At 43.7% G+C, this 17,222-nt stretch overlaps 1 protein-coding gene across 1 annotated transcript in view; it reads right to left on the bottom strand.

Annotated features, from left to right (window-relative positions):
- The window catches only part of LOC140895791 (aldehyde oxidase 2), a 99,598-nt gene that overhangs the window by 52,665 nt on the left and 29,711 nt on the right, over positions 1–17,222 (bottom strand). Inside the window, exons 11-18 of the mRNA XM_073306345.2 lie at positions 15,723–15,874; positions 14,426–14,519; positions 12,112–12,221; positions 7,433–7,617; positions 5,786–5,948; positions 4,534–4,626; positions 2,086–2,255; positions 89–203 (exon numbers count right to left, since the gene is read on the bottom strand). Of these exons, the coding sequence (XP_073162446.1) occupies positions 89–203; positions 2,086–2,255; positions 4,534–4,626; positions 5,786–5,948; positions 7,433–7,617; positions 12,112–12,221; positions 14,426–14,519; positions 15,723–15,874 (1,082 nt within the window). The remainder of the gene's footprint in view (positions 1–88; positions 204–2,085; positions 2,256–4,533; positions 4,627–5,785; positions 5,949–7,432; positions 7,618–12,111; positions 12,222–14,425; positions 14,520–15,722; positions 15,875–17,222) is intronic.

Below are 17,222 nucleotides of genomic sequence, written 5' to 3'. Positions count from 1 at the left end.
AATATTTGGAAAACTTGTAAGTTTCCTTCTTCATAATGTACCGTATTTAATTAAAGTCCAAGACACCTCAGCCAGAAGCAAGAAGTACCTCATCTTTTGCATAAGCTTGCTCATCTTCAGTGCCATTTTTCCCTGGAACATCTTCAGCTGTTATTACATCAACCACCCCTGGCACTTTGAAGGCTTCTGATACATCAATTGTTCTGGGAAGAAGAATACAAATGGCAGTGCCACAATTGGTATGTATGGGACAAATATATTGCATACAAATGCTTCTGCAAGCTTCAGGACAAAGAAACATAATCCCTCTTGTATCCTCTTCAGATATCATAATCTTCGGAAACACTTTGAAATGTGTTGAAAAAAATACTTGATTGCTGCAATGGTATATTTGAAGAGGAAAGTAGGGACAAGTGGCGGGAGGGAACAAGGGATGGGGACTGGCATAAAATAGTTACTTAAATTGTAGTCCTAATACTTGGGAAGTTCAAGAAACCCCAATATATATGTTCCCTTTTGTGTTAAGGGCCCTGTGAGAGGGCAGCTGCTCCTCACTGGTATGCAAGGGTCTAAAGCCACCCTGTGAAGGCTGTGTGGGAGGTAGCCAATAAGGAAAAGGCTTGTAGTGGCAGCCAATTAGGGGGAGGTTTATTGGAGGAGCCAATCAGGGACAGGCTGGCCCATATAAGAAGGTGCTGCTGAGCAGAGCAGAGCAGAGCAGAGCAAGTCACTTCCTGGAGTTTGAAGGAGGCAGACTATAGACAGAGAAGTGCTGGGTAAGGTCAGCAGAGTATGAGAAAGCTCTAGGCTGATAGCTGCCAAACTGAGGCCCTGATACAAGGGCTGAGGAGGTGCTGGGGCGGCAGGGGAAGGAGACAGTGGAGTTGGAGGAGGGACAGTACATGGCTGCTGCCTATAGGATCCCTGGGTTAGGGCCTGGAGTAGTGGGTGGGTCTGGGCTCCCCTCCCCCTTGCCCCCACTGAGGGAAATGGCCAGTGCATGGGCTGTAGTCTACCACTGAGATGAGTAGCTAGAACCTGGACTGCAGATTGCCACTGAGGCAAGTGGTTGGATTGAGGACTGTTGGTCCCCCAGAAGGGGGGAAGAACCAAGTGGGGCACAGCCGGAGGGCTGCCTCCAGAAGAGGATGATGTGGTCTGTGGAGCAATGTGGGTCCTGAACGTGGAGACAGAAGTGACAGTGATGAGACACCACCTGAGGAGGGTGCACTGGCAACTCTGAGATAATTCCTGGGATGGCCTGCAGGAGGTGCCACGGTGGTGAGGCAACCCCATCACAAGCTCCAGGCATTAGAATGTGAGCTCTTCCTTATCTGACACATTATGAGGCAAGGACCTCTCTCCCTCTTTTTTTTTTTTTTTTTTAATGCTTTGTTAGTAAGTCAGGCCTACGGATGGTGGTAGGATACTCCTTGTGCACTTGTTTGTTTTTCTGTTGTAAGCTATGCACATTCTGGGGTCAAAATAATATTTTTGTTTGTACAGTGCCTGACACAAATAGCCCCTGATCCTGCAACATAAATACTAACAGTGGCAAAGAGTCCTAAGGTGCTACAGGACTCTTTGCTGCTTTTACAGATCCAGACTAACATGACTATCCCTCTGATGCTTGATAACAGTGAGTGTCAGAATGAATAACTGAATGGCATTGCAGTACCAGCATGCTTTAATGAGGTGGTACCATGAAGAGGACATGGCACAAACCCTTATGTAAGACCAGACCTTCAAAGGGACATTCTGGAAAACCAGGAAGTGAGCAACACTCAGTGAAGACTCTTTAAACTGAGGCAGCTACAAGGAACCTGTCCCCAGCTGTACATTTTTCTTCTCCAGACAATAAGACCCCATGTTTAAAAGTATTAGCTGCTAAGACTCCCTCTTTGCATATGAATTACACTTTCATCCACCCCTTGTTTTCTGACTTCCTTTTCCACCATGCTCTATTCCAGCCCTAATCCAATAAAGCTGAACATGCTTCATTAGTATGACCCACATCTGTTTAAAAAATGGAGGAACCATCTAAGTGACCTCATACTGTAACATTTTTCTTCTTTATTTACTTACACAATCTTTGCGTGGGCTCTGGAACTGGTTACCACAGCCAGGAAAAGCTCTTCATCGACAGCACGAATGTCATTGCAATAAACAGCTTCACCAGTGGCGTGATTAATTCCAGACTGGTGCATGATGGGACGTCCTACTGGATCTTGGGGAGGCTGCACTGGGTCTACATCCTGTTCAATAAGAACATGACAAAACACGCCTTATTTATGAATGCCTTCTGAAATCATTTTGCAATTAGAGTGTGTCATTAAACACCCATTGAAATTGCCCAGATATTGTGGCATTAATAGGTAACAATCTAAACCCAAAATTCTACATAGTCATTTATTTATTTATATTACCTTGGCAACTAGTGACCCCAACTGAGTGGGCAGCTGGCCAAAAAAGCCAATGGGAAGGCTAGAACTTTTTAAAACAAGACTCCCCTTTAGTCAGTCTATGGCTGTTCTCCCGGAGAGCAGGGACAGGGCTGAAACTATGCTGTAAAAAGCTTTAAGCCAGGTATGAAAAATCATCAGTATCATATCTAGAAACTACTTATTGAAAACCTCATATGTAAGTAGATCAGGAAATGTCTAGGAAGATGCAATTAGGTTTTTCTTTTATTTCTTTATGGCTTGTGCTAACCCCCAAATGCTTTTGTTTTGCTTGTAACCATTAAGCTGGACCTCAAGAAAACCATTCTTGATGCTTAATTATTATATTTGCTCTTTTTAAATCTAGCAATAGCCTAAGTTTGCTGTTCTTATGTTATGTTCTTGTATAGATTAGCCTAACAAAACTGCTCTCATTCAGGTTTCTACTAATTAAATCCTGGTCAACCTTCCCTTCTGCCATTTCAGAGTCCTGAATCAATAGCATTGAAAATGTGGGTGCCTGTAATTGCAACCTTAGTCAGTACACAGCTCTGGTGCTCTTTGCTGCTGAGTTGCTAAGGCACTTCCCTGAGAGAGACAAGGTGAGTGAGGTGATATCTTTTACTGAACCAACTTCCGCTGGTGAGAGAGACACGCTTTTGAGGTTACACAGAGACCTGAAGAGCTTGTCTCGAAAGCATGTCTCTCACCAGCAGAAGTTGGTCCAGTAAAAGATATTACCTCACCCACCTTGTCTCTCTAATAAGCGGAGACCAACACAGCTACAACAACATTGTATACAGTGATACACTTGACATAGCCTGAAACAACCCAGCTATGAGAGACGGTTAAAGATTTACTGTCAAAACTTTTTTCTATGGAACATTGTATTTTTGACTAAATGAAACTTCCACAAAAATTATTAGCTTTTCTCAAAAATTTTCAATTTTTCATGAGAAACCTGGAAGCAAACATTTTCAGCTGAAAAAGAGTGCTTAAAACTGCTGACTTTGGGCTGAAAAGTGAAAAAAGGGTTAGTTTTCAGCACTTTTGGTTTTCAGACAAAACCATGACATTTTCTGTTGAAAATCTCAATGACAATGAAAAAAATTAGCTTTTATGCACCCACTGGCAGCCAAGCTCCCCCTGCCCCACCTCTTCTTCCTCCTCCTCCTCCCCCAAGTGTGCTGCATCCCTGCTCCTCTGCCTACCTCCTCCCAGTGCTTCCCGTCCAGCTGCCACCAAACAGCTGTTTGGCAGCGTGCTGGGAGAGAGGGGGGGAGGAGCGGGAACATGGCACACTTGGGGAAGGGATGGGGGCTGGGATTTGGGGAAGGGGTTGGAATGCGGGAGGGGCCGTATGGAAGGGGTGGGGCTGGAGGCAGAAGGCAGGTTGAGCACCCAGGGAAAAGCAGGGATGTTGGCACCTATGCTCAATGGGAACCGTATCCTGAAATAAATATTTCCCAACCCCCCCTCTTCTGGCCTTCAAACAACCTCCCAAGCTCATCCTCAGAGCCAACCTCCATACAGACTAGGACCAACCAACTCAAAGCAGCACTACACCCTGCCAGAACAACGGATGCAAAATCTGCAGACATTTCTCCACTGTTACAAGAAGTTACTCACCTTGTGCACTGTGTAACTTGAAAGCTTGTCTCTTTCACCAACAGAAGTTGATCCAATGAAAGGCATTACCTCACCCACCTTGTCTCTCTCATATTCTAGGATCAACATGGCTACAATACCACTGCAAACAACCTTTGAAAAGACATAGATGCAACGCAGTGTTGTTGTAGCCGTGTTGGTCCCAGGATACGAAAGAGACAAGGGGGTGAGTTAATATCCTTTATTAGACCAACTTCTGTTGGTGAAAGACACAAGCTTTCAAGCTTCATAGAGCTCTTCTTCAGGTCTGGGAAAGGTACTCTGAGTATGACACCTAAATACAAGGTGACATAAATACAAGAAGACAATGCAGTAAGTGGAGAGTTAGAATGAAAAAACAGAAGGCATAATGCTCATTAAGGACAGCATGTGACAGTCACAATTCACAGCTGGCATAGTTTTCTATGAAAGCAACTTCACTGACCTGGTATGTTTGCATACCCTGGGGTGCTTTGCTGTGAAATGCTCCTAGGGCACTCATGTTCTTCTTTGATAAGTCAGGATACTTAGCTGGATACTGAAAGGAAGGCAATTTAGCAACCCATATGTCATATCACGGCTTTTAAAGCTAAATTTTCCATTTACAAATTTTGAAAAACAGAAATGTTAAAGAAACAGATTTCCAGTTTGCTCCCGCAGCTCAAACACCAGCTCTGATGTGAAATCGTTGTGAGGTGGAATAGCATTCTGGGCAAATGAGAGTCACAAACATTCTATTCTGTTACATACTTCCTTGCCATAGCAGGCACCTTTTAAAGTGTTGGAGAGTTTACACAGGTGGTAAAACTATAGACAACGTTTAATGTGAGCTGGGTCACCTGACATCAAAAATCCAACCCATCCCACCAAAACCCACAGTGCTTGGAGGGGTAGTCCATTGTCTGGAAGGGGTTGTTGGGAAAAAGAGTGACAGGGTCAGATTTGAAACTAATTGGCAAACAAGGAGTGCAACATTGACCATCTCCCCTATAGGTGTATTCCTGATCCTTTCAGGACATGATGGTATGTGGGATAGTTCACAAGAAGGCATTAGGATCATGTACTGAGAATGGGTTCTGGGTACATTTCAGGCTGGAATTAAATCACATGGGTTCATTGTGGTTATCTTCTGATCTTTGAACCCTTGAGCTTTGCACTCTTGCTGTTTGGCAGCCAGAGAGTACATTGGTGTACCTTACTGCACCATTGCTCTGGATCTTTTCATAGACAGCCTGATGCAGCTATGCAAGGCTCCCCTGTTGGTGATTTCAGACCATTTCTCCATGTTATGTGCTCTGCTCAGGCTATCTAGTATTTAAAACATCCACCTGCCCATCTCAAAGAAGCAACATTATTTATAAATGTAAATGTGCTGTCACAGCCCTAACATTTTGTTACAGCTAAAGGAATTCCATCATCAGGCAATGAAAGGCCTGGCACTTCCCTGAGAACATGTTAAACTCTAACTATGAGCAAATATTTTAGCCTAACAGGGCTCTTTAGCATGGTATAATAACTGAGCTTGCGGCAGGAGTTGAGTATGGGCACAATCTGCATTCAATAAAGGATGTATCAGTCCAGTCATTCAGTTAGCCTGCAGCCATCACCATGAGATCTGAGCACCTAGTAATAAACATTGGGAATAGCCTTTCCAAGAAAAAAGTCAGTTTGTCCAAACCTAGAGGGAAACCACTTACCATTTTATTTAATCCATACAACACTTCCAGGTAGAACTTGAAAAGGAAGCTGACAAGCAGAGTTCTTCTGTATTCCACCTTCCCACCTGGAGCTGAGGGGGAGAGAGAAATTTCTCCAAGCACCAGTTTGCAAGCTTCATCCAGCATCTGCTCATTCCATTGCCTGGTGGAGAAACAGACATGCACACACACACTTATTTATAATTCTAAACTGCAGCTAAAGCCAAAGTGTTGAGTAACAAAAGTTTAATTCACGTGGGCCTGATCTTGCAGTCCTTTTGTACCTTTTGATTTCAGCAGGAATTATGTGTATGTAAGGATTGCAGCAATCAAGCCTTAATAAGATGACCACTGAGGATAAGTCTACACTGCAATAAAACACCAATGGTTGGCCTGTGTCAGTGGACTCAGGCTCGTGGGGCTCAGGCTTTGGAGCTATAAAACTGCAGTGTAGACATTCAGCCTTACATTGCAGCCTGGGCTCTGGGACCCTCCCCCATCATGGGGTCCCAGAGCTTCAATTCCAGCCCAAGTCTGAACGTTTACACCACAATTTTATAACTCTGCACTGCCTGAACCCTGTGAGCCTGAGTCAACTGACATGGGCCAGTCACGGGTGTTTTATTGCAGCATAGACATGTCTTATTTGTTTCCAACTAATTAGTAACCATTTATATCATAGTGTATTAGCAGTAGAGCTGGTTGAAATTTTTCATTCCAATGTTTTTTTTCTTATGAAACATAGACCCTTTTTAGAAAATAGAAATGTTCAGGAAAACTTTGATTTTTTGAAAATTTTCAATGGACATGTTACTTTGGTCATTGTTTTTCATTTATTGGTGTGTATATTTTTTTTGACTGCCAATTTTAACCAGTTTACACTGGTAAAAAATTTTCACTTTCATTTCACTTTCAAAACTGAAATGTCATTTTGAAAAAAATATTAATTTTCCAAAAATGAAAAATGTTGATTTAAAAAAAAGGAACAGAAAATGTTTAAAGCACAACCAACCAACCGAAAAAAGGTTAATTTCAAAATCCATCTGAACAAAAACAAGTTGGAAATTGTCAGGATTATTTTATGTAATTTTTCAACCCACTCTAATTAGCAACGTTGATTTCTTAAGCCCTTCTTTATAGTGCTGCTCTGCAGCATCATACACATTTACGTCAGATTAGGTTTCATTATACGTACTACTACACACACTACATTAATTACATAGAAAACATGCAGTCATCCAGTTTTTAATAAGATCACTTATTGTCATTTAAAACTGATTGGGTTAAATTCACCACTTCTGAGACAGTGAGGTGTAAACTGCACCCATGTTCCAGCAGAGGCTACTGTGCTGGCAAATTCCTTCACCCCTGGCAATGGGTGTTCGTGTTCCACCAGGAGAAGGGAACTTTATCTTTGAATTGGAGCTTCACAGGAGAACCTCTGGGAGGGGTTGCCATGGCATAAGTTGTATCAGGATGGAACATCTTGGATATTCCCACTTCATTGTTATTGCTGCCCACTTTCTGGACAGTGGGGGCTGTGGGCGAGACGTGCAACAGCTGTGATCTCTACATTTCGGTCTCCATCAGCAGAATTTGACAGAACCAAGGGTTTATAGAGCCCACTACATTTCTGTCATACAGTACCTCCCTATGAGCCTCTGGCAGGATTTCCTTGCACTGACTGTGGTAGGCCCAATGCCTCCATATAAAATATTCAGGTCCATAATGATGTCGGTGCTTGGTTTGAAAAGGACTCTCATTCCAGAATTCACAACTGATAAAGCATTTTTCCGGCGCTCAGCCTGTCGGAATGCTGACACAAAGTCATCCTGATCAAAAGAAAGCAAGGAGGAATTCCATCACTGGCAGAAATTGACTCTATTCTGAGTCTTAATTAATCACAAGTGACCCAAAGAAAGAAAAAGAACATTTTTTCTCAAATTATACAGTGATGTAGTTAACTTTCTATATTTCTTCCAAGTACTGACTAGTGATGGTCTGACATGTCCCGGAGGATATGCTTGTGATATGCCTACTGACAGGCTGATATGACAAACTAAAGATTTCCACAATGGTTCAATGTGTTGTCAGAAGCACCTACTCTAAAGTGCTGGACAATCAGTATTTGCACGAGTCACTTCCAATGTGACGGGTGCATTATTGTTACTGAAGTTTGCTTCCAGCACAAAACCAGGTGGCCGTGCTGTCCCAAAGGACCTGATTTTGCTCACTGGTTTTTAACAACGAGATTTCTATATGTCATGCCACAGAGCCAGAGATTAAAGAGGAAGCTGCTGGCCACAGCCAATTCTGAATTGTTCAGAAGCCCAGTTCTGATTTGTTTGGAAGCCAAATCCACTTGCTCTAAATTAACATAGTAGCTTCTTCCATACTCAGCCTGAGGATATGTGATGGCTATCTTCTTGGCTGTTCCACATACTGGGGAGTCAACTGGGGCCCTCCAGAGCTAAAATGGAGCTGATGAGCCAAAGCTATGGAGCTGGGTGCTGTAACAAATCATGTTCCCTGTGGATCCCCACTGGGTTACAGAAACTCCTCCTGAAGTGTAGGTTTTAAATATGCCCCTTCCAGAGTCAGAGATGGGCCCTGGCCAAGCCTCTAGAGCTGAATAATCCCAGAACTTTGGGCTGTTTGAAATCCAGACCCAAGATTTAAATCCATCACTATTAGTATTTGATGGGACTCAGACCCATCTCTCAGTTTCTGGTGCCCACATGAAATTTGAGTCTTAGGATTACATGGCCAGAGATGAGTCCTTTTACAGCTGGAAGATTTTCTCAGCATGTTTCATGCCCACACATATCACCTGGGCAATATTTACCCCAAGCTGCCAGAAACCGAAAAAACAACAAACAACAATGGGCATAAACGAGAGTGAGAATATGAGCTACAAAAACAGCATCTGTGCCTCCATCAACACACCAGCAGCACTTCGCTTTCTTTCCTTTCTTGCAAATAATCTGATACCCTGCTCACTCTAAGCAGCACCTTATTTGGTGAATGGGCAATTGATTTCAATGGGACTGTTCAAGAAGTAGGATCCTATCCCCCTTAAGGAATTGTGGCCAAATCAGGTCTCCATGGCCATAGATTCATTTTCTGTGGTGAGGCTGATGAAGTTCACCATCCTATCAGTGTTATTATTGACTGTTTGCTTTAGCTTTCAGGTGTGAGCGATCGTTTCAGTCAGACAGCAATGTTAGTCTCCAATGTCTCCGTTCCCTTCTAATCTCAGGTGGGAATGGCTCTCTCAATGTTTCTGAGATTTCCATGGTATAACTTCCAGGGAGACACTGCAGTTTTGCCTTTTTATCTTTCCTTCCCCTCTTTGGAGGGGCCTGGTTTATAATCCCCTTCCAAATTCTCCTCCAGTTCATTAATTTCCAACCATAATCACTGCTGGGATTCAGAATTTCTGAACAGAAGAAGTGCTGCTGTTCTACCAGATTCAGTGTAGAGTGCAGATACTGAGTTTACAGAGTCTGGGGCTTTTTTACAAGAAATCTGCCTGGGCCAGCCAGCCTTTAACTCAGCACTTATATTACATTCATCACCACAGTGCTGACACGCTCACTTCACCATGCTTCAAAAGACAGCTACTTTGAGGCAGATGAGGTGGTGACACTGTGACCTGTATCAGAGTTCAGAGTAACAGCCGTGTTAGTCTGTCTTTGCAAAAAGAAAAGGAGTACTTGTGGCACCTTAGAGACTAACCAATTTATTTGAGCATGAGCTTTCGTGAGCTACAGCTCACTTCATTGGATGTAAGTTATGCTAAGAACAGGTATTAGTCTCATAAGAATTTATTTTGCGTTTAGACTCCATGAAATGGTTATAAGTTGCTCCACGCATTAATCTCACTTGTAATGTCTGTATTCCATGCTATAAGAAAATATGTAAAGTTTTGCTTTATAACTTTGAAAATGTTTTCTCTGAACTTGTGAATCTAGGCATGGGAATCGTCCTGCCTCAACCATCCAGAAGGACTATCAAAATCAGTTGGCCCATCAAGGAACTTCACAATACAAAGGATTGGTTAATGGCCCTATCGAGCCTGGGAAATGCTACATGCAAGGAAACTCATCCTGTGGATTTGGAAGCTCAATGAAGGAAATGAAACAAAGTCACAGGAAAATTTTTGATTTTTTTTGGCTGTTTGAACTCTGACAGGTCTAGAGACACCAAATTGAAGCCAGAGATCCCTAGGGTCTGCCCCCTGGGTCTGCCCTGAAAGACACTTTGAATTGACAGATCACTACAACTCTGTCACTCTTAGGATTTGGATGGTAACTCATTTATATGTATACGTTTGCTTGCTTTAACCTATAAACTCTAATTTCTTTTTCCTAGTTAATAACCCTTTAGATAGTTTATTACAGGACTGGCTACAGGTGTTGTCTTTGGTGTAAGATCTAGAGTACCAACTGATTTGATGTAAGTGACTGGTCTCTTGGGACTGGAAGCAACCTGAATGTGGTGTGATTTTTGGTGCAAGTGACCATTTATTACTAAGTCCAGTTTGTCTGGGTGGCAAGATAGACTGGAGAGTCTAAGGGGACTCTCTGTGACTGAATGATAAGACTGGAAATGGCCCAACTTGATGATCACTTTAGATAAGCTATTACCAGCAGGACAGTGGGGTGGGAGGAGGTATTGTTTCATGGTCTCTGTGTGTATATAATGTCTTCTGCAGTTTCCACGGTATGCATCCGATGAAGTGAGCTGTAGCTCACGAAAGCTCATGCTCAAATAAATTGGTTAGTCTCTAAGGTGCCACAAGTACTCCTTTTCTTTTTGCGAAGACTGTTATAGTGATCCAGGAGTTCACATCTGTTATCGGCTTGGTGAAATCTAATCACAGAACACACCACCAGTTTGGGGTGTCTTCCCTGTTTTTGACAATCTGCCCTGAGACAGGCACTCACAGTTGTGAGGCACTCCAGACAGCATGATAGGTGTCTCCTTGCTTTCTCTTTTTATCCTGGGCAGATCCTGCAGTGTCAGCACTGGCCAAGACTCCCTTGGCCATTTCCATGTCTGTCTGAATCTGAGCACTCCCACTTGTATCTGGGTTTCTTCTGCAGTTTTCTCCATATCCACTAGAGGGACATCGGATAACGCTACAGTTGCTAATACCACAATTTCCCTTCCCCTAACTCGTTAGGGCCAGATTCCGTCACCCTCGCTCATAGTGATCTACCTTACACTGAAATCAATTAAATCAACAGGACTGCAGAGAGCAAGTTATTAATCACCAGGTGGGAGGGGGATGTGGTACCAGTATTACCTCGTCACTGGGATTAATGAGGCATCCTGTGCTGCTACAGTACTGAGGAGGGATGCCTGGGCACATATTATAGGAGAGAGAAATAACATAAAGAGACCCAGCGATTAGAAATGTGGACAGATGATCAAATGAGTTTCAGCTTGGCAAAATGCAAGCTACTATATCTGGGAGGACATAACACTACCCCTAGAAAGCAGAGACTTAGGGATTGTCTTCATGTTCAGTGACTGGGGCGCTGGAACAGGGAGGGTTTGGGGGTCATGGTCCTCCCATTTTCCACTGGCTGTAAGGGAGAGACAAGGGGCAGGGGGTGGAGGGAAGCGAGTGGGGCCTCGGGGGAAGTGATGGTGCGAGGGCTCGGGGGAAGGGGCAGCGCAGAGGGCGGGGCCATGGTTTGGGCAGCAGTGGCCCCCCCCACACTTTTAGGGACGTTCTGCTTCTCCTGTTCAGTGCTACAGCTTCTTTTTAGTGAAGACGCTCTCCCATCGACATAGCGCTGTCTACCCGTGTGTGGTTAGGTAGGTATAACTATGTTGCTCAGGGGTGTGGATTTTTCTGCTGCTCTCTTGCCCTCCCCTTACACAGTCCAGGTGGGGAAAGTGACCTGAATGCAGGGAGCCCTGATGTTGCTCCTCGCTCCCCACATAGCCCTTTAGGGGTGCATGGAGGAGCAGAGTTCTGGCGGGGACAGGGGGAGTGGCCTGCTGAGGCCAGCGGGAATGGAGGGACACCCACAGGGGCTAGGAGCAGTGTGGGAGGGGGTGTGCTGCGCCCATGGAGGCCAGGGTGCCATTTTCCCTAAGGCCAGCCCTGGTAACCCACTGAAGTCTGTGGTACTGCTCATAAGGATTAACTGTGTCATAAACATCTGCAGGATCTGTCCACAGATGACGTTGGTACTGAAGTTCTTGCAGTGCATATTAAAATTATTTCCCTTTTGTTCCCCAAGGTTCTGTAACATTACGTATAGCACACCCTGTTAAAAGCAGCCAAGAAGGGACCCCAGAGCCCTTACCTTCTTAGAGTATGGGATGAGAACCGAGACTAGGATTTCTTTTGTCTTAAGATCTGCATTTTCATATCCAGCAAGAAACTCATCATTTAAAGGAATCTGTCGTGTTCCATCTGTTGGAGAGAAGTGTAGTTTGTTAGAGAATGTGGAGTGTGAAAGGAAAGTCTGCACTTTGCAGATGCAAATCATCTAATCTGTGAAAGAAAAGTATACTAGAAAATACATCCTACATTCATACTCTAGTATTTAGGTTTCCAGGAATGACACTGATCCTGCAAAAATTTTCCCATAAATATTCAAATACAGATTCACAAAAAGAAAAAAGCGCTCAAGTCTGTAACAAATCCTTCACAATGAATGATTTCACCAGCTCTAAACTCAGTGGCATGCAGTGACATTTTTAGCAAGGTATGCAACAACTTTTTAGATGAGAGAGGAAAAGTTTTACTTTCTAAAATCGGAACACTGCTATTAAAAAACCAAATAAATTGCTAGCTCTGGTCTATCACAGACGATGCGACTGTATATTTGCATGCCTTGTGTATTCCATTCTACATTTGCTGTGGGAGTTTGCTCTGGCTTGGTCTAAGCTGTAGGATAGCAGTGGTGAGGAAAAGGTAGGTAACAGTGATCACTGTGAACAACTGCCAGGTGTATTTGATATTCTCTTTACTTCTCTGCACTTTTGTTTTGCCATTAATGAGACTCATGATTCCAAATTGAGCGTTATACAGCAATCTGTTTGGAACTTTATGCCATAGGCTTTTACAAAGAAATGGCTGGTGAGAGAGTATATGGTACCAAACAGCAGAACAAGTGAAAGAGAAGCATATATAAAAAAGGCAATTTTCAAGGATTCACTTAAAACAGGAAAAGATTCAGGCATAATAACTAAGTGAAAACAGTAGGGGGGACATCTTGTTTTTAAATATCTTAATAGTTAAATAGATTTCTTGTTTTAGAAAACAATAACATTTCAAAATAAATTAATTATGTATGTAATTATCTAAGGGCTTTGTTTAAAATGGCAATTTTAGTGTGCATATAATTTCTCTATAGAGTGCTCAATGAATTACTATTTTCTCCTATATATAAGTTTAATGGAACTTGGCCAGTGGCCACCGCTAACTTACCTCTGCTTACCTTGTTCCTCCCTGCAGCACATGCCTTGTGTATTCAATTATACACATGCATGTCTCATAGTCCAGAAATTGTGTCTTCCAGGCAGTGCATGTGAGGTCACGCTGTCTGGAGGACACTATTTTGTAGAACAAAATGGCATCCTACGTGCTTGTTCGGACCAGGGGCTGCCATTTTTTTCTGGGGCTTGCAAATCGCTTGCCCTGGTCTAAACTAAAGTTCTCCATTTCCATGGAAGTCAAGGGAGTGTGGTCAGCATGTTTCAGGATCTGGTCTTAGGCTGTAAACTCTCCACTTGTCTTTGTTGTCCCTGTTAAGTAGCATGCACTTTGGTGCTATACAAATAATAAATGCTAATAACACTATGCTGTATGTATGATGTTGAATACTGCTGATTTTAGTGCCTGTAATAGACAGACGAATTAGTAAGCTGATTAAGTAGCTCTCCTCTTTTTACTCAAAAGCTTTAAACAAAAACATTTAGGACATTAAACAGTTAACGTGCAGTAAGCTTTAAAGGCAGAAATTATCTGACTTCACGATGAGCAGAAGAATTATCCCGGAACATTTTTGGTTCAAAGCTGCTACTCATTAAGGCCAAGATTTTCAAAGTGACCATTGATTTTAGGTGCCAGCATGAAATACTTTGTGTTTGATTTTAAGAGGTGCTGACCCCTCTCCCCTGCATAATCCCAGTGACTTCAGTAGGAGTAGTGGGTGCTCAAAACGTATGAAAATAAGGTATATGTCAGGCTGGGTGAGACATTAGCAGCAAAATCAACCACTGGGAGGGTGTAAGAAACTGTAGGATAAAGGTGACCAATCTGACCTTTGCAGGGGAGCTGCTGGCACTGTAGCAATGTGGGGAGGTTGTTGATACCACATGGACATCTTTCTCTGCCTTGCCCCTCCACCTCACTTTCACAGCACTGCCAGTTTTGTTCCCTTCTGCACCTGGCAGCAGGAAGGAACGTAGCAGCCTGCATTAGCTAACACTTTTTGCCAGTGACAATCACAGGAAAGCACCAAAATAATTTTGTCCTGTGTCTACCAATGCTCACACTAACCATTGGAGGAAACAAGTGAAGATACCCATCACTTGTACTGCTAATTGTGCACTACAGTGATGCCCTGCAGGTCTGGCACAGATGCATAACAGAGAGATGCTGAATCTTACCTTTTGATGCCAGACTGAGGACAGAGTTGCCAACTGCTAGGACAGGGTTCAGATCCCAAGTTGAACCTCTACTTACAATATGTCCACCTAAGGACTTTAACAAAAAAGAGGCTATTTTAATTGCTGTCTTTTCCAGATATAGCAATATTGATCTAAAACATGATCTCATTTTTAGGGATATTAAGAAGTTAAGGTAATTTATTGTTCAAACTTAATTGAAGTTTCATATTCAAACTTTTCTAAATGATAATTTCCCTCTCATTTTAATTTACAGCTCATGGAAGGTCCTGACCTATAACCACAGCCGAAAGACACCAACATGGCCTTGGGTAGGTGACCTGCCCAAAAATAGAGAAATGGCCACTCCTTCAGCCAGAGGAGAGGGGCCACAAAAGAACTAGGGCAACTGAGTTTTAAAGAAAAATGGAAGGGTGGGGTCAGAGGCAACGATGCAAAGCCTTTCAACATGAGGAGAAGCAAAGGATGCCTTGATTCTGAGCTTCCACACAGCAAGTGGGCAAATATATTACTGCTTATCTGGTAAACTCTGCTATTATTTGTGCATTTCAGTAGTAGCTGACACAAGCGCTGGCTTCCTCCTTTCCCCAGGGGTGCTCAACCCCCACTCCGCCCCAGGCCCTGCCCCCACTCCATTTCCCAAGGCCCCCCTCCTGCCCCACCTCTTCCCACCCAGTTCCACCCCCTTCACCCCAAGTGTGCCCCATACCTGCTCCTCCTTCTTCCCCCAGCACCTCTTGCTCGCTGCAGAACAGCTGATCACAGCGGCAGGAGGCTCTGGGAGGGAGCAGGAGTTGACCGCTGGGGCCGCTGGTGGGCGGGCGGTGCTGGGGGCGGAGGGAGAGCTGGCTGCCAGTGGGTGCTAAGCACCTGCTATTTTTTTTCAGCACCTATGGTCAGAAGTGTCATGTGAAAGGCCCTGGATGGCTATGTACTTAAACCCCATTCTGGAGGGACAAAGATAACTTCATACCTATTCAGTCCTTGGCTTCTTTGCCAATAAGGGTGCTGCCAATTACTGTGATGTTGAGACCGGTCCATTGGTAATGACAAAAAGCCCCAATTTAGTTCACATAAGCTATCAGATAATAATGTCTTTTAGTCATTACCAGCATGGACTGGATTTGAACTGGTTACCTAAATGGAAAGGCTCTGAGATGCCAGTCAAGCCTCAGAGACAGCCAGCTCTCTTCTAAACGAGCTTTACAGATTTATAGGTGAAGATCATAGATATATACTTTCAGTGCTGGCCTGTTTACTATAATCATTGAAAACATACAGCCAAACTCCTGATCTGTTCTCCAGCTAGGGTTTTCAGCTGCTGCAAGAGAGCACGGAAAATCTTTGTCTTCTCCTCTGGAAGCTCCAGGACTACTTTCATCAGGACGTCTCTGAGTTGGGCCAGAGAGCAGGCAGCACCTATCACTAGTCCTGAAACACAATTATTGTAATAGTGAAATAGGAACATCGCACTTTAAATGATCACAACTGTACAACCTGATCACGGAAACATTGCTTCTATAGTCAGCTTTTATTAGGTATATTTCACGCACACAAATCTACAGGGTAATCTTCTTTGGGCCAGACATTGAGATCTTTATTCAAGCGAATTCCCATGAGGCAAATAGCAGTCTGACTGAGTAGGGCTAAGGATGGAGTAAAAACTGTTGAAAGACTCCAGAATTTGGCCCCATGGGCCTGACCCAGAACCCATTTCAGTCAATGGAAACAATGCCATTGATTTCAATGGATGTTGGATCAGGCTCTGTGTCAGTAGAGATTTGTAGCCGCATTTTGGAAGCTTACAGTGGTTGTAAAAAGCCCTTCTTTCATTAAAGGCATCCTCTAATGTGGACCTCGATAAAAGGTGACAATTAAATGGACAGTTGTGTGAACGTGTGTGGTGTAGTGATTTACAAATACTTATAATTTCAATTCATCCATCAGTACTATTTCAATGTCAATTCCAGAGCTAAGTGAAACGCAAATAGGGAAACAATCATTTGCAATAAAATCCCAGTTTGTCTGATTTTTATGAACAGCTCTGTCCAGTGCCTCCAGGAAAAATTGGTGCATCACATACTTTTGCTACAGATTCAATTCCATGTTACATATTAAGATGTGACATAACGGACCGGATCCTCAGCTGGTGTAAATCAGCATCCATGGAACTATGCTGGCTTGGACCAACTGAGAACTTGGCTCAGGGTATGTCTACACTATGAAATTAGGTCGAATTTATAGAAGTCGGTTTTTTAGAAATCGGTTTTATATATTCGAGTGTGTGTGTCCCCACAGAAAATGCTCTAAGTGCATTAAGTGCATTAACTCGGCGGAGCGCTTCCACAGTACCGAGGCTAGAGTTGACTTACGGAGCGTTGCACTGTGGGTAGCTATCCCACAGTTCCCGCAGTCTCCGCTGCCCATTGGAATTCTGGGTTGAGATCCCAATGCCTGATGGGGCTAAAACATTGTCGCGGGTGGTTCTGGGTACATATCGTCAGGCCCCCATTCCCTCCTTCCCTCCGTGAAAGCAAGGGCAGACAATCGTTTCGCGCCTTTTTTCCTGAGTTACCTGTGCAGACGCCATACCATGGCAAGCATGGAGCCCGCTCAGCTCACTGTCACTGTATGTCTCCTGGGTGCTGGCAGACGCGGTACTGCATAGCTACACAGCAGCAGCAACCCATTGCCTTGTGGCAGCAGACGGTGCAATAGGACTGGTAGCCGTCATCGTCATGTCCGAGGTGCTCCTGGTCGCCTGTGTGAGGTCAATCAG

The sequence above is a fragment of the Lepidochelys kempii genome, chromosome 11 (assembly GCF_965140285.1).
Source record: "Lepidochelys kempii isolate rLepKem1 chromosome 11, rLepKem1.hap1, whole genome shotgun sequence".
NCBI lineage: Eukaryota > Metazoa > Chordata > Testudines > Cheloniidae > Lepidochelys > Lepidochelys kempii.
The sequence above is the reverse complement of the archived record's forward strand: the minus strand, read 5'-3'. Positions and strand labels throughout refer to the sequence as shown.